Source organism: Erythrolamprus reginae, chromosome 2 (assembly GCF_031021105.1).
Source record: "Erythrolamprus reginae isolate rEryReg1 chromosome 2, rEryReg1.hap1, whole genome shotgun sequence".
NCBI classification, from domain to species: domain Eukaryota; kingdom Metazoa; phylum Chordata; class Lepidosauria; order Squamata; family Dipsadidae; genus Erythrolamprus; species Erythrolamprus reginae.
Window position 1 is genome coordinate 46,223,029 of NC_091951.1, and position 22,105 is coordinate 46,245,133.

Genomic DNA, 22,105 nt, shown 5'->3' on the forward strand with positions numbered 1-22,105 from the left:
ATTACTTATACTTAAGTTCTTACTGTGTACTGTAACATTTAAGTGTGAGCATCTTTTTCATGAAAATTAAATCGTATGAAATACTGTAAAAGTACAACAAAATTGTTTTGGGCAGTTCTCACCTACAAAGAAAAACCTTCCTCTAACAAATTACTGAGCTTTGCATTTTATTGTATTTTAGATATATCAGCCAATCTGACATTTAAGCAGCAATTTACTTTAGTCAACAAAGACTTTCATACTTGTTCATGGACTGCATATAATACATGTTATATTTCTCCTCTATGTTCATGAAAAAAAGTGAAGAAAAAAACCTGTAATAAGAAGGAAAGCCTTTCTCTGTGCCCAGTTTATAAAGGCAGTTTTTTATTCTATTCTCTTCCTGCAGCACAGAATTTGTTTTATACTTAAAGTTCTTAGAGGTAACGTTTTGTCAGGGCTTCAAGTTAAATTCAGGAAAATCTTAACATTAAATATGCGGTTAAAATAAAGCTTTGGAAGTTTAATTAAAATCAACAACAATCGGAAACCAATCTGTTTATAAGATAACAAGTTGATAGAATAGAATAGAATTTTTTATTGGCCAAGTGTGATTGGACACACAAGGAATTTGTCTTGGTGCATATGCTCTCAGCGTACATAAAATATAATACACATTTGTCAAGAATCATGTGGTACAACACTTAATGATTGTCATAGGGGTCAAATAAGCAATGAAGAAGCAATATTAATAAAAATCTTAGGATATAAGCAACAAGTTACAGTCATACAGTCAACATGGGATGAAATGGGTGAAAAATGGGTGATAAATCTGTTGTTAGATAATTATGATCTTCTTTAATAATTTTATCAACCAGTTATTTTTTAACTTACTGGACTTTTTTGTTTCTGTTGTAGCTCCTGTTATTAACAAGTATAACAGAAGAGTATCAGGTCAGTATTCTTTATATAATATAAACATTTTTCAGTGTTTACCTTGGTTGTGTGTGTTGTGTTCCAGTGTTGTCAAATAGTAAAGAAAGAATTTGAAAAAATTAACACTTTGTGTAGCTGGAAGTGTTGAAAAGACCCATGTATTGACTTCAGGAAAATGAGAAAAAAGAAGAAAAAGAAGAAAAATTGCAGCCCTAGATTGTTTTAGTATGGATTCTGTTTGCTTTTACTAATATAAAGGCTAAAATTAAGTTTATGGGATAAAAAGCGAAAAAGTCATAATAGTGGCTAAAATATTCAGGCAATTCCTTGGACAAACATGTGAGAAGGTAGAATATTTTTAAATTTCTTACACGACAGACTGCCTTATTTTGTTCCAAATTTTTGATTTTGATTTTATTTATTTCTATTATATTTACCAAGGGTTATACACTGCTCCAGTTAAAACAATGATTGGGTATCTTATATTCCTCAGAACTATGTAGAACAAACAGAACTACAAATAGCACAGCAATAAAATCATAATACTGTTATATTGAACAATATCATAGATTTTTAGTAATATAATAAACTTCACCAAGCATGAATATTTGAACCAAAAAACATTTGCAATTCATAAGCTTGTACCTTTCTGAAATTCTGGGAATGTTATACAAAGATTTTATGTAACACTTTGTATAAAAGTGAATCTGTTGAATCACTCCATCAAATTTTGTAATTTCTTAGTATGCTGTTTCATTAAGAACTAATTGAAATAACCCCAAATTGTTACTTTACAAAATAAATTTATATTGAAATTATAGTCCAGTTTTAATATGGACTTATTCTTACTATAACAGAAGTAAAACAATCTATTGATCATGCTTTTACTATTTATGTACTGAATTTTAATCACTAAGTTTTAAATAATAATAAACTTGAAATATGTTAAACTCTCTTTTGAGTTGAATTTGATGCCTGGTGATTGCAATATGGAAGTAATTTGTGATTGCCTTCTTCTTGGATGGTTTTTTTTTTTACACCCCAGTCTAATCTTTAGCCCTATGACATAACTCAATGTTATCTATTGAAATTAATATTATAAAATTATTACTTTTATCAGACTTTAAATAATGTAAATTCCTAAAATCTGGTCATTCTGCATTGTGATTTCAGTGTTTTCTAATCCCTAGGAAAGCAATATTTTGAAGAAAATAATTCTTTAATAAAAAAGCCTACCTGGAATTGATTTTTAATGTGCATCATTATAACTGGGGCCTTTAAAACTATCTTAGTTAAGTACTCAAGTGTATTGAAACTGGAGAGAAGATATGTAAAATAAAGGGCATATGAAATTGCTTTAAAAGATAGAAGAAAGAGCCACCACAAGGCAGTGGTCAGACAAACATTAGAGTCTGTGGTAGACAAGTCGTTCCCCCCCCCCCAGTTCACAAGAAGAAGTAATGAGGGGGAAGCCCATTCATGTTTATAAGATACTTTTACTATAGTGGTTACGATAAAAGTAATCCTGGACTATATGTCATTGGGCTAGCTTGTTGGGCTAGCATGTAATTATGTATGCATGCTTTAGTAGAATTCGAGATGTTGCTAGAATTGATTCATTAACCAGAGGCAAACAAACTATAAATAATAACTCTACAGTGGTGGTGGTGGTGTGTGTGTGTGTAAACAAATCAGGGTTAGCAGTGGGCTTGCACAAAGAAAGGATAGATGACGGAAATTGCCAAGGGAGTGTACCTAAGGAGCCTGAGCTAGGCAAGTCCCAATCACAGCAGTATGTTGCAAGTTAAGAAGAGCAAAAGAAGCAATCTACTTGACAGGAAGAAGCAGGATCCCGCCAGTTATATAAAGGAGATGATGTGTGTTCTTGATTCTTTTCCTGCCTGTGACTCTGTCTATACAGGTAGTCTTGAATTACGACCACAATTGAGCCCAAAATTTATGTTGCTAAGTGAAACATTTGTTAAGTGAGTTTTGTTCCATTTTATGACTTTTCCTGCCACATTTGTTAAGTGAATCATTGCAGTTGTTAAATTAGTAACACCAATCTTAAATGAATCTGGCTTTCACATTGACTTCACTTGTGAAAAGGTCACAAAAGGGGACCATATGACCTTGAGATTCTGAAACCATCATTAATATGAACCAGTTGTCAAGCATCCAAATCTAAATCACATGACCATGGAGATGTTGCAGCGGCCGTAAGTCTGAAAAATGGTCATAAGGCACTTTATTCAGTGCTGTTGTAACTTTGAATGGTCACTAAAGCTATCCAAGAGAATCCTGTTTAGAAGAAGGTTTTGACAAAGCCCTGAAGATCTGGATCCCTGCTAAATTGTATTCTGGGTTCCGCTTCACTTAGGCAAGCCGACACTGATTCTGTTTTGTGCATGCAAGTCATTGGCTCATTCTAATCCATTCACAAGAGTGTGAGGAATACACTTGTAAAGTGCTAGATTGCCCTATTTCATAGTCTCTGCTGCTATTTACTAATTAACCTACAGAAAATCAGTCAAGGAAATTGCTTTTACATTTTTAAAATTATGTTTCAAACAATTGCTTAGCAAGTTAGAAAAACAGTAGCATAACTGAACTTATTGAAGTGCAGTGTAGATTAATTTCAACACAGGTCATGTTTAAGAGTAAAATAATATTTTTCTGATAGTTATTTTTAGGCTTTCTAATGTTTGTGCAGAGTTCACACTTTTTGTATTTGGCAATGCATCTGCAAAAGTTCAAAAATATGAGAATAGAAATAGTCTTTTAATACACATTTTTGCACTTGGCAACCTCAAAGTTAAACAGCATAGCATCCCCATCAGTAATGTGTTGTACGTGTAATATATTGTATACAATTAAAAAATCTTGTTAGGAACCTGGTTTTGGATGTCTATTGCCTTCTGCATTGTTTTCAGGCACTGCATATTCTGTGTTTGGAAAATCTGTAAAAGACTTGCGAATCTTTTAATTGGAAATCGATCGAAGCAATTATTTAGATCTTTTTCAAAATGTGTACTACATATATTTGTTGATGAATGGAGAAACATAAATGAGATTAATTCCTCAAGGTGACATCATCACATTTCACTGCATGAACTACTCTCTCTGGATTATTAATGTGGCAAGTTAAAAGTATATAGGATTACTGTTTGTGGGGAAAGGAGAGAGAGAGTGCAGGAAGTTTTTGCATGAATGAATCTCTCTCTTGGAGCTCCCATGTCTCAATTTATGATCTCCAGCTGCCACAAAGCAGCAGTCTAATATGATGCTTAATCTCCCAATGCGAACAGATTCTGTCACCCACATACTTCCTCATTCTTTAACTCCTAGTCAGTAGCAGCAGGGATTTGAATGTGTGTGCTTACTGTTTTGTTGGCTGATGCCTTCTCAGAGTATGGTTTGGAGAAATGACAAAAATAAATAAGCCAACTGAGAAACATAGAAACACTTGGAACAATATGTTCCAGGCTACGGATAAAATTCTGTAGCATGTGATTTAAACTAAATACAGTACTCGAAATGCATACTCTCTTTAATCATGTAATAGAAAAACTTCTTATCTGTGGGACAGTTAATGCTGTATGGGTAGAAATTAAATTGTTCACCAGAGTTTAATTAATTCTATTTTTGTCTTGGTAACAATGGAAAGCATTGTCTTATATTGTAGCAAGGGTAGTAGAGTTCTGCGGAGGCAGGTTAAATGTCTTTCATGGCAGGTAGGGAAAGATAAGTTTTTAATATTTGCATATTCAAAATATATATGGGTAAAGATAATACCCTATGTATTATGGGTAAGCTAGAAATGTATCTGTCTAATATATTGTTTAAAAATGCAAACAGCTAATTGTACTTTATATATGGTTGCATTTAATAGGGTCATTCCCCAATTGCAAGATAATTATTTTGTGCAACTTCACACTGCTCTATGGGTAAACCAGACCTAATTAGCATTTAAATTGAGGAAAGCTCAGCTGGCTTTCTGCAAGAGAAGAAATTGAATTTCCAGATATAAGGCATTAAGCATGTGTACACAGCCCTGTTCTTGCAATGGATATGCATGCATACATGTGACTGGCTATGTCTTTTGCAAGCATTTTCAAATGGAGTTTAGGGACTTGAAAAAAATAGCAGCTTGATCAAACAAATCAGGATTTTTAACAAGCCTTTCATGCTTCAGGCAGCCTTTCATCCTTTAAAATGCTTGCCAGTGGATGATTTATTGTGCAGAGAAGACAGATTTATTACTGTTTTTATATGTGAGCAGCAACAGAATTGTTTTTGCTTTATAATGAATTTTGTACCAGTGTGAGCTTGTATCTTGATCTGTTTGACAGACAAACTTTACATGTCTTGTTCATAACGCTGTCAGATAATTTTTAGGATAAGGCTAGTGTCATGACAGTAAGAACAATGCAGTATTATTTCTTCTTCTTTCTGTTATACTTTGAAATTTTCAGGAATTTGTCCTCTGTCTCTCTACTTTCTTCCTGCCATGTAGTAAGATTTCAGCTGTCAAACAAGTAATTTTCAATAATTTAAATATTGTTTGCCCTATAGTTGATAGATTTAGGTTTTATGATTATTTCTTAAAGAAATTCAGATTAAAAAGATGTTGTCTTTTTCATCTGTGTTTTTTAAAATGTGAATGTATTTTTCAGCGATGGTTTAAAAAGTCATAATAGAAAGCAGCTAAAATGTTTTTCCTGATTATAGCATTGCCTTGCTTTTAAGAAAAAATTTCTACTTCACCCATTTATTTCAAATATATTTGTTTCCTTTGTTATCTCAGGGATATGTAATTTATATAGGCAAGTTACCATTTAATCATATTTTTTTTCAATAAGAATCTTTTTTGGGTGGGGTTGGGGAGGATTTTGTGTACAGTGCATGAGTATACCCCCCCCCTCATGGATAAGGATAATAGCTATATTTTAGCACCCTGCCTGTAAAGTCAGACTTATGTAAATTAGGATTTATAACACAGAAAATGCCTATTAAAGAAATAGAATATAACTGCAAAGTGACATTTCTTGAAAATTTCAGGTGTTATTACTTAGGAAAACCTTGTTACCTTGGGTAAATCTTTGTTTTCAAGGAATGAGTGGGAAAAGTAGTCAGCTAATTGCTGAATATCCAGAGTCAAATTTGGGTTAAGAAACTTTCTCCTTGTATCAAGACTGTATTTTTTCTGGTAGAATGTTCCAATAAAAAAAACATGTTATTCCCTTTTAAAGGAAACATAAATAAGCAAAGAAATGGAACAATAAGAAGGAAAAATACAAATTAAGCAAGGGGTTTACAAACATCACAGAAGTTGTGTAATTTTCCAGGATATCATTATTTAATTGTGAATTAGTTAATATATTTATTAAATTTATGTAACTGCTCATCTCATCTAAAGTAACTCTGGTTGATGCATAATAATAAATAAAATAGCCAATATAAAAATTCTGTTTCAGGCCTAGGAAGTAGTCAGTGACAAGCACCTCCGAAAATCCTTGCCGGTTTGAAATTAACAGAATAACAGGAGGGTTGGAAGGGTCTAACTTCCTGCTCAATTTGACAAAAATGGACAAAAAATTGATGCAAAAGCAAAAATATTCACGTTATAAGATATTCTGGTTAAATCTTTAATTCATGTAATAAATAAGAATTAGGAACATGAAAAACTTTCTTCATCATAGAAAGAAGCCTTTATTCTTGTTTATAAAGAAGGAAAAGATTTGCCCAAAGTCAAAGAGACCCATTTCTTTACTAAATACACAATGTAAGTTTTTCCTGGCAGTACTCAGAAGAAACCATTTTTAAAAAACTGAAATAATGCACACTGTTGAGGATGAATTTGTTCTGAAAAGATGCATGAACATTGGACATATTTTGGAGATTATTAAAAAAAGTGACCACAATCTTTTTTGAGGATATTATGTTTTTTACAATTTAGCATGCTTTTTTATGCTTATTATTGCAACTAAAAGATGAACTATGGCTTTTAATTTTTTTCATATGAATACAGAATATTCCTAAGCAAGAAACCATGATAAATAGAGAGGGCTGTAAAGCACTGTGAAGCTGTATATAAATCTAAGTGCTATTGTTATAATAGTACCGGTAAATGATTTTGTCATCACTATAATGTACTATACTGAAAGACACAAAACATAGTTTACTTCTCCTCCCCATTTTTGTTTTAAATTGGCTTTTCATTTGACAGTGAAACTGTTTCAAGAAAATAAACTTCCAGGAGTTCAATGAGCAACTCAAAGCTTAAAGAACTACATAATGAACTATGTATGGTTCAATAAAAGATCAAAGACTAAATCCAAGATTTTACAAGATTCAAAAAATTATTACAGAATGAATTATATCTTTTTTAAAAATAATCTGGCCTTTGAACTCATTAAAACCACAAGCAATCTGTAAGAGATTATGTATTAGTCCCTTGTAATGTAATAGATGCTTGAGATAAATACAGAAAAGAATATAATCCCAAATATTTCACTCTTGCTTTATTTTAAAAGGCTTATTTTTACAAAGAGAAAAGCATCAAGAAATATAGTACTGTACATACACTGGAGTGGAGTGGGGATGGGATATTACTGGGAGGAATAAGTGCAGAACATTAGTAGAAACATAGAAACATAGAAGTCTGACGGCAGAAAAAGACCTCCTGGTCCATCTAGTCTGCCCTTATACTATTTTCTGTATTTTATCTTAGGATGGATTTATGTTTATCCCAGGCATGTTTAAATTCAGTTACTGTGGATTTATCTACCACATCTGCTGGAAGTTTCTTCCAAGGATCTACTACTCTTTCAGTAAAATAATATTTTCTCACGTTGCTTTTGATCTTTCCCCCAACTAACTTCAGATTGTGTCCCCTTGTTCTTGTGTTCACTTTCCTATTAAAAACACTTCCCTCCTGGATCTTATTTAACCCTTTAATATATTTAAATGTTTCGATCATGTCCCCCCTTTTCCTTCTGTCCTCCAGACTATACAGATTGAGTTCATTAAGGCTTTCCTGATACGTTTTATGCTTAAGACCTTCCGCCATTCTTGTAGCCCGTCTTTGGACCCGTTCAATTTTGTCAATATCTTTTTGTAGGTGAGGTCTCCAGAACTGAACACAGTATTCCAAATGTGGTCTCACCAGCATTCTATATAGTGGGATCATAATACTATAGTATATAGTATATAGCACTAGTATATAGTATATAGAGTATATAGCCAACAGGGTTACTCAAGGCCTGAAGGTCATCCCAGCTGCCCAGATAAAACAAACATGCACCTATATTGGGAAACAGCAATATAGGAAGATGCTCGAGGCAGACGATCGTTTTAGGATATCAATTCATATTGTGCGGGAAAAGATCATGAAAAGCCACTCCTGTATTTCCAAGCAAACTCCATATTGATAGAGAACGTTAAATAATAAATAACATGGTGCCAAATGAAAGTTTATCAGCATGCTATTAAGAAAAAAGTGAGAGTTGTTTTAGAGTTCTAATGGTATTGATGATTATGGATAGATTAAAGCCTTCAGACTATCTAGTTATGTTTGAAAGTTTGTTTTTGCTGCTTATAAAACTTGCATATTGCTGGTACCAAAATAGTGCAAGCAAGATTGTATATTTTTCTTATGTATATCTTACTTTATTTTATTGCGTATGTTCTATTTTAACCTCTGCATTGTAGATATTACGAGTATTTGGTAAGTTTTATTTAGTCTGGGTCATTTATTTAGTCTGGGTCATTTACTTTTAGTGAAGAATTTAAGCAAATATTTGAACCCAGGACATGAAAAACAAAGAATAGAATTGCTTTTAGGAAGGGTATAGCAAGAACAGTAGTTGGCTACGATGCAATCAGTTGCCAAATAATACCAGTTAGAGCTTGTAGATGGCACTTTGATATGGCAGCCATCCAAGTTTCTGCTGTAGTCATTTGATACAGAAGAAGTTGGTGATTTTTTTTATCAAGTTCAATTTGTAATTGACAGAACGTGCAGCAAAACATGTTGCTTCTGATTAGAGACTGGAATGTTCAAGTTGGAAATATTGAGGAATATGTAGTTGCATCATATGACTTAGGAAACAGAAATGAAGAAAGAGACCGACCTGTTGATTTCTGCCTATCAAATGATTCCTTCATTGTGAACACTGTATTCAAACAATGACAACAGTGGTATACCTGGACATTACTAAATAGAGTACTGAGGAATAAAACTGACTTCATTATTTCTAAAAGAAGTGGGAGACCTTAATTACAACATTCAAACGTAGACAGGTGCATCCTGTGAAACAGATCATGAACTGTTCATGTGCAAGTTCCAAGATAATCTGTAAGAAGAAAGCCAATCACGTTTCACAATATATTTTTGAGCATATTCTCACCATCTTCAAGAAAAGCATTGGGAATCACTTTGAATGAGGTCCTGAATCTCATTGATAAGAGAGCCAGAGGAGCAGAGGAACCGCCCCGAGTCTATGGAGAGGGGCGGCATACAAATCTAATAAATAAACTGTAGAATAAACTTAAATAACAATTTAAGGAAGAATTTGAATGCTGAAGATGAAAACTGAAGGATGGATGTCAGAAAAAAAAACAACCTCTAGAAATTGCCAAAGAGAGAAATCAAACCCAAGAAAGATTTTAAAAATCTCAGGAAGGAGCTAAATTAAAAATTTAGAGTTATTCAAAGAGGCAAGAGGCAGCATTATTATAACATCTATAAAGTCATTGAAGATGAAAACAGATGTAGAAAAAAGTAGGAAGATTTATTTATTTATTCTTTGTCCAATGTACAATACATATAGAATGAAATAGACATTAAGTAGTATATCTTCTAAAAGTTCTCTGAAATCTGAAAATGACTCCCAACTTTGAGCCATCTGTAGAAGGATACCAAGGAACAGATATTAGTTTGCTAATTGCACAGTGACAGATAGGAGAGTACTCCAGAGGGTAAACATCATTGCCCATAGCAGGGGTAGGCAAAGTTGGCTCTTCTATGACTTGTGGACTTCAACTCCCAGAATTCCTGAGCCAATCATGCTAGCTCAGGAAATCTGGGAGTTGAAGTCCACATGCCGTAGAAGAGCCAACTTTGCCTACCTTTGATCCAGGGAATCATTGGTTGCCTTCTTTCCTCTTTGGAAGAGTTTTGTAGCTCCCGCTGCCTTAAGAAAGTTCAAAACTTATTTTAAAAATCCATCCCACCCTGGGCACTCTTTTTTTTAAACTATTGCAGATGGTACAGGATAATAAAAAGAAGGACAAATAGGCTGAAAAACAGCTTTTATCCCAGGGCAATAATTATATTTAATTCTAAGGTATAGTGCAATGTTGGGTATTCAATTTCAATTATATAGAATGTAAAGGATGAATGTTTGTGTTTTTATTTTTATAGTTATAATGTACATTGAAGACAGCATTTAATTTTGTTGTACCATGTGTATTGGCAATAAAGTAAACTAAACTAAATACAGTAGTAAGCAATTCAAAGAAAATCAAACAAATGAAAGTATACTAAAACATTATACAACAGACTTGTCAAAAGCCAAAATATTTAGAAGATATTTCCTACTGTCAAGAACCTGTAGTATTAGAAGATGAAGTTAGATCAGCACTCAAGGAAATTGGAAAAGTACAGAAATTGATGGAATAGTCATCAATAAACACAGAAGAATCACTAAAGGTTCTAACCAAGCTATGCTAGTCAATCCATAGTGGGCAACAGGTTAGAAGTGTTCATTCTATGTAACAGTACCAAATATAGGAAACGTAACAAGAGTGTGCAAAGGATCCTATAATATCTTAAATTCACACATTAGCAAAATAAAGTTTAGAATGATCTGACTTGATTAGAGTCCTGTATGGAAAAAGAGATATCAGAACTTTAGATAAGGCCACAAAACATGAAATGATATTGTTATGATGCACACTGGATAATTGAGGAAGCCAATGGATACCAAAAAGATTTTCTCCCCCCCCCCTCAATAGAAGCAGATGTGTTTGCCTGCAAATATTCCAAGTAATTAGGAAGCTCCTGGCTGCCTATTTGCACCTTGCAAGCAGATAAAAATACAACTTTGAGAGAGAGAAAAACACCAGAACACCAGCACTGATGGCTATATCACAGTTGGTAAGGTCTTTTAGAAAATCATTTGAGCACAACAGCTTTGTTTGGAGTTCATGTAATAGTTCAGCACCCCTGTCATGTTTCAAGTCCAAATAACTCCAAAGCCCCAGGTAATGTCCATTGTCCAATGGGCAAGGGCAGACCTAACACATTCTACTGAATACGAAATGCCATGTGCAACATGGTTGCTATGGACATAATGAATTCAAATTACTACATACAACAAGATCTTGGCATGGATGGTGAAGTCCCTAGAATAGTGATGGCAAAGTGCCGAAAGCGTGCATGGGTGCGCCAGAGCACTGGAAATCCAAAGACCAACTAGCCGGCACATGCAGGCCTGGTTTTTTGGTCATTTTCAGGCCATTTTCCAGCGCTCTAGCATCCATGAAAACCACACCCATGAACCCTAACCCTCTCTGTGGATACACGAGCTGAAAGTAGAAGAGCAGCTGGTGACACTGCACGTGCCCAGAGAGGTCTCTGTGTACATAGGTTCAACATCACGGCCGTAGAATACATGTCAAATTATTTAAACTAATTGAGACACCCTTCTGTGCATGCAGACCCCAATGATTTAGAAACATAGAAACATAGAAGACTGACGGCAGAAAAAGACCTCATGGTCCATCTAGTGTGCCCTTATACTATTTCCTGTGTTTTATCTTAGGATGGATATATGTTTATCCCAGGCATGTTTAAATTCAGTTACTGTGGATTTACCAACCACGTCTGCTGGAAGTTTGTTCCAAGGATCTACTACTCTTTCAGTGAAATAATATTTCCTCACATTGCTTTTGATCTTTCCCCCAACTAATTTCAGATTGTGTCCCCTTGTTCTTGTGTTCACTTTCCTATTAAAAACACTTCCCTCCTGAACCTTATTTAACCCTTTAACATATTTAAATGTTTCGATCATGTCCCCCCTTTTCCTTCTGTCCTCCAGACTATACAGATTGAGTTCATTAAGTCTTTCCTGATACGTTTTATGCTTAAGACCTTCCACCATTCTTGTAGCCCGTCTTTGGACCCGTTCAATTTTGTCAATATCTTTTTGTAGGTGAAGTCTCCAGAACTGAACACAGTACTCCAAATGTGGTCTCACCAGCACTCTATATAAGGGGATCACAATCTCCCTCTTCCTGCTTGTTATACCTCTAGCAATGCAGCCAAGCATCCTACTTGCTTTTCCTACTGAAACACTTCAAACACTTTTGCTGGGGGTTGTGAGAATCATAAGCTTGCATTTACCTTTGATCAAAAGTTGAACATTTTTATTCTTGCTGAAAGCTAAGTTACTATATCCTCTCTCTTTACTGCTTGTTTCTCCTCTCCTATGCTGTCTCCTTGCTATGCCCTTGCCCCTTCATTTCCCACTGCAGTTTTAGTTGTATTACTTTCAGGTGAAGTTTACTTTTCTGTCTTAGCAGTGTGTGAGATCAGTCACTTTCTCTCCTTACGTAGAGATTGCTGCAGGAATGTAATTCCTAGTAAAATTTAAAATGGTATATGAACACCTTTGATGCTCTGTAAGCTGTAACCTGAGATTCTCGAAGGCCCACTAAGGGAATAATAGAGACAGCAACATTAACAGGTATTGTCAACCTCAGTAATCACAGCATTGAAAAAATAATCTGCCAAACTGCTGGCAGCCAGTGATCAACAGAAGTAGCCTGTAGTACTGCACTCTAACCACTCTGCCACTGCAGCTCTAATAAGATTTGTTTGTTTTTATCATGAAAGTTTAATGTCTCAATTAGTTTTAACCTATTTTGTTTGCCTTAGGGACCGACCACATTTTATCTCCTCATTTATTCCCCTCTGCCCCCATTTCTGTCTCAGAATGGCTTTATTTCAGTAATTCATATATTCAGGTTTAAAAATAGTCAAGGGGAACACAGAGTATTCTTCAGGCAGCATGTATCTGAAAATAGATTTAATTGTGGCAGTACGTGTTTTAACTTCCTGGAGGTGAGAGAAACTAGTTTTGAATAGTGAATTAATTTAAAAAAAAAACAGTTTCTGACAGAAAATGGAAAAGGTAACTAGAGCATAGAAAAACAATCTTCGTGTTTTATACAATTTAACATGGATTCATTCAAATATTTGATGCAATTAACATTATAAAATACTGTTTACTGTTTAGGCTTCTTTCGCTGAAAATAATGCTTTAAAAATCCTGCAAAGAATAGATCAGATGAGGGAGGGAAATCATTTTTGAGAAAGATTGAATTTACAAAAAGGACCATGAATAATGTGGCTTCATTGAAGTTTAGACAACAGGGGAAAGTGTGAATAGAGTTGTTTTCTCCATTTTTCATGCTGGAATTAGTTATTAAATGGCGACAGACTCATTTAGTGTATGATTGAGATATGGAACAGCAATATTGCAATACCAGTACCACTATGCTAACCTGACTCTGCATTACTGTCTTTATTTGGTTACTATTTTCTGCACTAGTAAAGAATCTTTTTCTTTTGGGAGCTTCAAATTCTGGGTGGTATCCTCCATTAATTTCAGAAAGGAAATTAAGATTTAAATAGTCCCTTAGCAATCATCACCCTGGAAGTGGCTTCTTAATATCTTATTGATGAACTATGTCAATTGTTACAAAGATACACCACAGGCTCTGTTTCATAGGTAGTGCTTTGAAGCTAGAGTCATTAAGTCTTCCGTCCCATACTGTGACAACTGCTGTTTTAAAGCAATGGACCTGACCTAGCACTCTTGGTTATACGTCAGAAACTGAATAAGTAACAATAGTTTTTAAAGAGTCAAAGTGTTTTTGTTTTAAATCATAATAACTTCAGTTTTGTACAGTAGTGCTATAATTAAAATCATATTTCATTATGAAGGCCAAGGTTATGCCTATGAATATATTTACCACATTGTATGCAGTTCTGTAGCAATGATAAGATGACCTTCCATTTCAGAAAAGTATGTGATGAGTCAGTTGGCTTTCAAATATATAGGACTGAAGTGAGTTTATATTTTGACTAGCAATAGGTATTATTATACTGTTTTAGCTTGCCAGGTTCTAAATGTCATGGTAACCTAAGGAAAGACTTTGTTGTGGAATAACAAACAGCTGTTAGTCTTATTTTATGTATTTCACAGAATTAGATCCATGGATTATTTATTTTTATTCTGTGAGTTTTATATCCTGCCTTTTTTCTAGGAGCTCAAAGCAGTATATATAGGACTCCTACCTCAAGACCCCAGGGAAGGGGGGGAGCAGTGGGTTGAGGTTATGTGAGGCCATCTTCTTTAATCACCATTTGTGACCATAAGGGATAGACTCCAGTATGCTCGTATATCGAGGACTTGCTGAATGTTTCATAGAATTCAAAATTGAGTGTGTTAATGAAACTTCAGAAACTCAAACATGACAATTTTATATCTACATTTCATTTTGAATACCCGATAGAACTGCAAAGTCCAGGTGGCAAAGATTTGTCCAGCATTGTTATGCTGGTGTGTTTTTGTCCCTTGAGAGGTAATTGCAGCTTCTGGCATTCATTTTTTCTTTATATAAATTCTTAGCAAGTCATTTAACATACTAATGTTAGGACAAATTTGTAAAGTATTTTTTATTACATATGCATGCTCTTGAGAGATAGCTATCTAAAGAAATACACCAAGAAACCCGAATATACCAAGACCGTCATACCTGTACCCGTGAAAATCTACGAAAACACATACATACACACATACATACATACATACATACATACATACATACATACATACATGGGTATGGCTAGCTGATGAGGCCAAAATAAGGCCGAAATAGATCTATCCTAGTCTCCCTTAATTTTCAAATTCAGCAAAAAAAACAACCATGTGACACACACACACACACACAAAAATATATAAATAAATAAATAAATAAATAAATAAATATGCTTGTAGCGGGATGATACCTCTCGCTTACCAGACATCTGGAAACCAGCCCTCAAACGTATCCCAGCCATAGAAACCAGACTCAGAACACACATTGTAAAGCAATCAAGTAGCCTGCAAGTTCCAACTACTCAGGATATCACGCCTAATCTACAACCATTAACTAATCAGCATACCTCAGCTACATCAACGACCCCAATTGTTACCCCACTGACTCACCAGGAAGTTTCTACACAGCAGGCAATTGCTGAGCCATCAAACCACACCCAGCCACCAGTATTTATAGAAGGAAGGCAGCTCAGGTCTCGCAGTGTTCGCCTGAGAACAAGGACAGAAACACCAGCCTGAAGATGACGAGTGGGACCTCGTCGAAACGTCGCCAGAAATTTCCAAATCCTACACGAGAAGAAACCCGAATATACCAAGACCGTCATACCTGTACCCGTGAAAATCTACGAAAACAAATACACACACACACACACAGACACACACAGTGATACCTCGTCTTACAAACGCCTCATCATACAAACTTTTTGAGATACAAACCCGGGGTTTAAGATTTTTTTTGCTTCTTCTTACAAACTATTTTCACCTTACAAACCCACCGCCGCCGCTGGGATGCCCTGCCTCCAGACTTCCGTTGCCAGCGAAGCACCTGTTTTTGCACTGCCACAGGGGAATCCCAGCAGGACTTCTGTGTTTTTGTCATGTTGCAGGGAAATCCCAGCAGGGGAATCCCAGCAGCGCAAAAACGGGTGCAACGGAAGTCCGGAGGGGGTTTCCCAGTGAGGGGAGCCTCAGTGAAATCGCAGCATCACAAAAACAGAGGTCCGGAGGTGGGGTTTCGAGGACTTCAGTGTTTTTGCGATGCTGCGATTTCATGGATGCTCCCTTCACTGGGAAACCCCACCTCCGGACTTCCATTGCCAGCGAAACGCTCGTTTTTGCAATGCTGGGAGATGCTGGGATTCCCCTGCTGGGATTCCTCTGCAGCATAGCAAAAACATAGAAATCGGGAGGTGGAGTTTTCCTATGGAGGGGAACCTCAGGGGAATCCCAGCAGTGCAAAAATGGGCGCTTCGGCTGGCAAAAGGGGTGAATTTTGAGCTTGCACCCATTAATCGCTTTTCCATTGATTCCTATGGGAAACATTGTTTCGTCTTACAAACTTTTCACCTTACGAACCTCCTCCCGGCACCAATTAAGTTTGTAAGACAAGGTATCACTGTGTGTGTGTGTGTGTGTGTGTGTGTGTGTGTGTGTATGTATATATATATATATATATATATATATATATATATATATGTCACATGTTTAAGCTGAATTTGAAAATTAAGGGAGACTAGGATAGATCTATTTCGGCCTTATTTTGGCCTCATCAGCTAGCCATATCCACTGGGACTTGAACCTGCAACCTTTGCCTTGTAAGGCAGAATTATCCTCTAGGCTACAGTATCCAATCCCTTCAGCTCTGTACCAGGGAAGGGTTACATTTTATGTCGAATCACCCTGGTATATTGAAGGAACATCACAGCTCCTTTTTTGCCTCTCGGCCCAACCCAGGGCCATTTCCAAGGCAGTTAATTTTATTGATAGCCGACAATTCTATCTGTATGTGTCACATGTTTAAGCTGAATTTGAAAATTAAGGGAGACTAGGATAGATCTATTTCGGCCTTATTTTGGCCTCATCAGCTAGCCATACCCACTGGGACTTGAACCTGCAACCTTTGCCTTGTAAGGCAGAATTATCCTCTAGGCTACAGTATCCAATCCCTTCAGCTCTGTACCAGGGAAGGGTTACATTTTATGTCGAATCACCCTGGTATATTGAAGGAACATCACAGCTCCTTTTGTGCCTCTCGGCAAAAAATGATACAAACTTAATTGGTGCTGGGAGGAGGTTCGTAAGGTGAAAAGTTCGTAAGACGAAACATTGTTTCCCATAGGAATCAATGGAAAAGCAATTAATGCGTGCAAGCCCAAAACTCAGAAACCGGGAAGTCGGCCGCCACCACCAAAGGAGGCTTCAGCCTCCCTTTGCCCCATGCTGCTTCGCCCTGCCTGTTGTCCTGGGTGAAGTGCTGGGGGGAGGGAGTCAGGAAGGTCCTCCTGCTCCCCCCCCATCCAAAAATACAAAGGCAGGGCGGAGCAGCGTGGAGGAAAGGGAGGCTGAAACCGCCAGCGGCTTCAGCTTCCCATTGCTCCGCGGGAGCGGCAGACCGCCTTTGTATTTTTGGCGGGGGGGGGGAAGCAGGAGGCGCAGGATCAGGCCGGCGGCGGGCGCGCCGCGAGGTAGCAGGTCAGCATCCTGGGCGGCTGGGCAGCGGGCGAGGAGGCACGGCCGAGGGGACCTGGCTCTGGTTCCGGCTAGACCTCCAGCAAGGATGGGGCGGGCAGTGGGCGCAGCGGTAGCGGCGAGGGTGCGTCCAATTCGGGGCTGGCGGCCCCCGACGCAGTGGGGAACATTGGCGCGGGAGGCAGGAGAGGACCGGGCGACTGGAGCAGCAGCGCGGCTTCTTTTTGCCTGGGAGGGAAGGTGAATTGCCGGCGGCTCTAGCAGCTGCTACGAGCGGCATTTCACTTTCCCTCCCTTGCAAAAAGGCTGGCATTCTGGGATGATGGGGCCGGACTTCCCAGGCGGAAGGCGTGCCCCTCTCCCCGGCATCTTTTTGCCTGGGAGGGTAAGTGAAATGCCGCTCATAGGGCAGGTTTCCAAAGCCTCCACGACACTTTTGCCTAAATTAAAAAGCAACCAATCGGAATGGCCGGAAGGGGGGGCCTCATGCCCTGAGCAAGTCATCCCGGGCCTGTAAATCACTCAGCGGGTAGCCAATCAGAGGGGCCCCTCGCGCTCGACTTCCTTGTGTATTTGGGGTAGTGTGGTGTTGGTGTGTGCGCGCGCTCGGCTGAGGGTAAACATTCGGCAGTCTCTGCTCTGCGAGGGAGGGACGCGCGAGAGAGCTGTCAGAGGGAGAGAAAGAGAGAGCGAGGAGGAGAAGGAGGGGGAGGAGGAGAGCAGGAGGCGGCGGCACACCAGCACCGGCAACGAGGGGAAGAGCATTACCGAGCCGAGCCGCCGGAGCAGTGAACCTGGTAGCCAACTTTCACCGCTGGAGTTTAGCGGCTTAAAGGATACCTCCTATGCGCGCACCGCCACCGCACATCTCTTCTTGCCCGGGCGATTTCCAAACCTTCCCTCCTCACAAGAAGCTGGACCGCCGCCTCGCCTTCTCCCTTCCCGCCCACCCCAATTAGAAGGGGGTCAGAAACCGTAAAACTTTTTTCTCCCCCCCCCCCTTGGTTTGTTTTGTTTGGAAGAAAAAAAGGAAGAATTAACCATCCGCGATTCCTCCCCCCTCCCCCCGTGTGAAAAAAGGAAAAGAAAAGAGGCAACCCTCCCCACGCGCCAAAAGAGCTGAGGGGGAAACATGTCTTCTCCAGACTCTCGCAAAAAGGTTGCCGGAGGACTCCTGTTTCCAAGGGACCCGGGCGCTTCGGCCGGACGTCCACTTTGAGCGATGCGGTCTCCTCCTCAAGCTTCGCCTCAGCCGCCAGCCACGCCAGAAGTTTTCTCAAGTTTTCTTCCGCCTGGGAAGTCCAGCCCCATCATCCCAGAATGCCGGCATCTTTTTGCCTGGGAGGGAAAGTGAAATGCCGCTCGTAGCAGGCAAAAAGGCCGGCATTCTGGGATGATGGGGCAGGACTTCCCAGGCGGAAGGCATGCCCCTCTCCCCGGCATCTTTTTGCCTGGGAGGGAAGGTGAAATGCCGGCGGCTCTAGCAGCTGCTACGAGAGGCATTTCACAGCCGGGCTGGGGGGATTCCCAGCAACCTCCCGAACCCCGAACTTCCGGGTTCGGGGTTGGGGGGGGTGCTGGGAAGCCGCCCAGCCCGGCTGTCACCTTTTAAAACAGTCGGGCGGCTTTCCAGGAGCCTCCCGCAGCCGAACGCCAAACCCGAACTTCTGCGTTCGGCTTCGGGAGGCTCCTAGAAAGCCGCGCGGCTATTTTAAAAGGTGACCGCCGGGCTGGGGGGCTTCCCAGCACCCCCCCGAACCCCAAACTTTTGCCGAACTTCCGGGTTCGGGGTTCGGGGGGGTGCTGGGAAGCCCCCCAGCCCGGCGGTCACCTTTTAAAACAGCCGGCGGCTTCCCAGGAGCCTCCGAACGCCGAACCCGGAAGTTCGGGTTTGGCGTTCGTAACTCGAAAAACGTTCGTAAGAAGAGGCAAATTTTTCTGAACCCTGGGTTCGTATCACAAGTTGTTCGTAAGACGAGGGGTTCGTATCTTGAGGTACCACTGTATGTATGTATGTATGTATGTATGTATGTATGTATGTATGTATGTATGTACTGTATATATATATATATATAAACACACACAAACAAACACACACACATAGATTCTTTGGCAACAAAAAACAAATCAGAGTAATTTTAAATTACAAAGTGTATTACAAAACAGTGCATAATATTTGTTATATTCACTTTATTAATATTATTGACATGGATCAAATATCTGCATCGAGTGGATTCTGACTTACCTCACCACTGTTTCACTTCCTCCTGTGCCACATGGCTGCATCCCGCCGCATGTGCATGGATGCGTAGTGCTTAAAATTTGCAAGAGAGAGAGAGAGAGAGAGAGATGAGAGAGAGAGAGAGAGAGAGAGAGAGAGATGAAAACAAGATAGTGGCATACACACAGTGCCAGAAACTCAGTTTGTATGCGTACACAGAAGAGTCAGGAAAAAAAATCATTAAAAAAAAATTTCCCCCAAAAATATGGTGGTGTCCATGGACCAGCACCGACAGAACCGACTCAATGATGTCGCCAGCAGTTTGCTACCTGTTTCTATAAAACCAGTGTGAACCAAGAAGAACCCACTCTGATATATATAGAAATATGTTGAAAAAAATAAAACATTTCAGTGAAACATATTTGTTTTCATATGCCTGTAGCATAATTGTTGTTGAAGTTAGTACCGCACTAGAAAAATCTTCCATGTACAACACTTTCTACTGCGTACATTGATAAATTACCATGCGGCTTGATTCATTCAAACTGCTCTTGAAAAACTGGCTGAGTTCTAGAGAAGCCAGCTGCATCCTGTTAATTAAAGGCATAATGTATAGTATTTTTAAACACCAAATTTATAGTATTTTTAGTGCAGCTAAAAGTGTTTAGCTCTCACAAAAACAAGCAAAATCTTGTGTTTTGAAAGTGGAATTAAACAAGAGTACTAACATCTTAAATTGATCCATAACAAGGCATGCACTCATTTGTGGTAAAGGGCTATATTTAACATTTTAGAAATGTGCAATACTTCAACTGTTACACACTTGCAAATAGTGATGTCACTAAAAGATTTTCAGATTCTCCTGTGTGCTGCTAAGGAGAGTCCAAGCATGGGTTAACCTCACCAGTTGTCATGAGGACTAAGTTAATTGATTGAATTAAACATACCCTTTCTGCTTCACCCACTGTGATGAGTCAGTTTTTAAAACTCAGTTGGTACAAGAGGGATGGAAACTTTTTAGTTCAGCTACCTTTTTCAGCAACATCTGGTAATTTATGCTTGGAATCTTCTTATTACTCACATATTGCTGCCGGCATGTGTGCAGGTTTGCTGATATGCTGGTGAGAACCACCACCGCCTAACAGCTGAGGCAGCCGGAGTTCCCTGCCTTGCAGGACTATACTCTTTACAGAGCGGCTGTAGGCAGAGGCAAGTCCTTTTCTTTTCTTGTTTGGGAATGAGCTGCTGTTTCTCCTGAGGTTTATGATTCCTCGTGTGGAGGTAGGAATGTATTGGATGTTGATTTTGGCTCCGTGATTGACAGTGGCAATTTTAAAGGCATTTCTAAAAGCATCAGCCATTTTTATTGGAGCTCTTACCTGTTACCAGACAGAATTTGTCATGGTGGCCAATTTGTTTGATCATCACTGCAATTGCAGTTAGTGCCAGTGGCCATTTTGAGAGGCAATTATTGCTATACAGCTTTCAATTGCCTTTTTGTTGGTGTTTTCGGCTTTAGAGGACTACTGGTGATTGCTCTGAATATAATAGCTGTTGATCACTTATTTTTCACTGTGCCTTGCTCTTTCTAGCCATTATCCAGCTACTATTTGTTAGTGCTTTGGGTGAGTGCAGTTCCTGGGGATCCGTCGGACAGCTATAGTCTCCCACAAGCACAGTCACGTTATAGGAGTGCCTGCCTGAGGGCATTACTCCTCTTCACCCCAAGAGTGTGGGTTTGCCCTGATTCTGTATGATAGGCAGCTTCACTTGATTTAATCATGTCTGGAAAGTCTGATAAAAGGCAGAAAGCCACTACTTCTGCCCTTAAAAAAGCCACAACTTAAACTCATGGCCAACATTGGGGTGTTTTCAAAGTCCTCGGATCCCCTGGTGGGTATTGATCCAGTTGCAGGCTTGTTTTCAGAACCTGAGCATGAATTTGATGACATTCCATCCTCTAAGCCTTTTATTGATGCTATCAAGAGGTCCTGGGGACCATCCATCTGCTGCTCCCAGTCCTACTTCGGCCGAAAGGAAATTCTACAGTTTAGGCCCGGAAGTGGAAGACTTGTTACAGCTTCCATCTGTGGACCCTCCTGTCACCGATCTGGTGTTTTCAACCGTATTTCCCTCTGATGTGTTGGAAGGCCTTAAGCCTGATGACTGGAAGGCTGAAAACATGCTGCATAAGTCTTACCAGCCTGCTTCTTGGTCTATTAGGGCAGCTACAGCTGCAACGTTCTTTAATAGAGTATCCATTATGTGGCTTAGGGAGATGCAGTCTAGGTTGCAACTGGAAACAGGGCCTCTCTATCACACACTATTTCTTATTTGTATCTTGGCAACTAGCCATAGGTAAGGGCGTCCACACAGCTTAGAGGATACCAATAAACTGCCACACTTGAGTCTAGTCTTCAGGATTTGTCAGATCTGGGGGGTCTCAAGGCAGATGCTAGCAATTATTCAAATGAGACTGACTCGATCCTCAAGATGATTGGTTGTGGACAAGTCCATTCTGAAGGCTGGTTCTACCGGATGAGAAGAGGCATTCAGGTAAGATTACAACGCCTAATCTGCATGCTATAATTAGCAGAGGCCAGCATAA

General features: G+C 39.0%; 1 protein-coding gene across 1 annotated transcript in view; it reads left to right on the plus strand.

Moving 5' to 3' along the window:
- PRKAR2A (protein kinase cAMP-dependent type II regulatory subunit alpha) overlaps window positions 1-22,105 on the plus strand; it is an 83,614-nt gene that overhangs the window by 18,819 nt on the left and 42,690 nt on the right. The window contains exon 2 of the mRNA XM_070738096.1: window positions 898-933. Within this exon, the coding sequence (XP_070594197.1) occupies window positions 898-933 (36 nt within the window). The remainder of the gene's footprint in view (window positions 1-897; window positions 934-22,105) is intronic.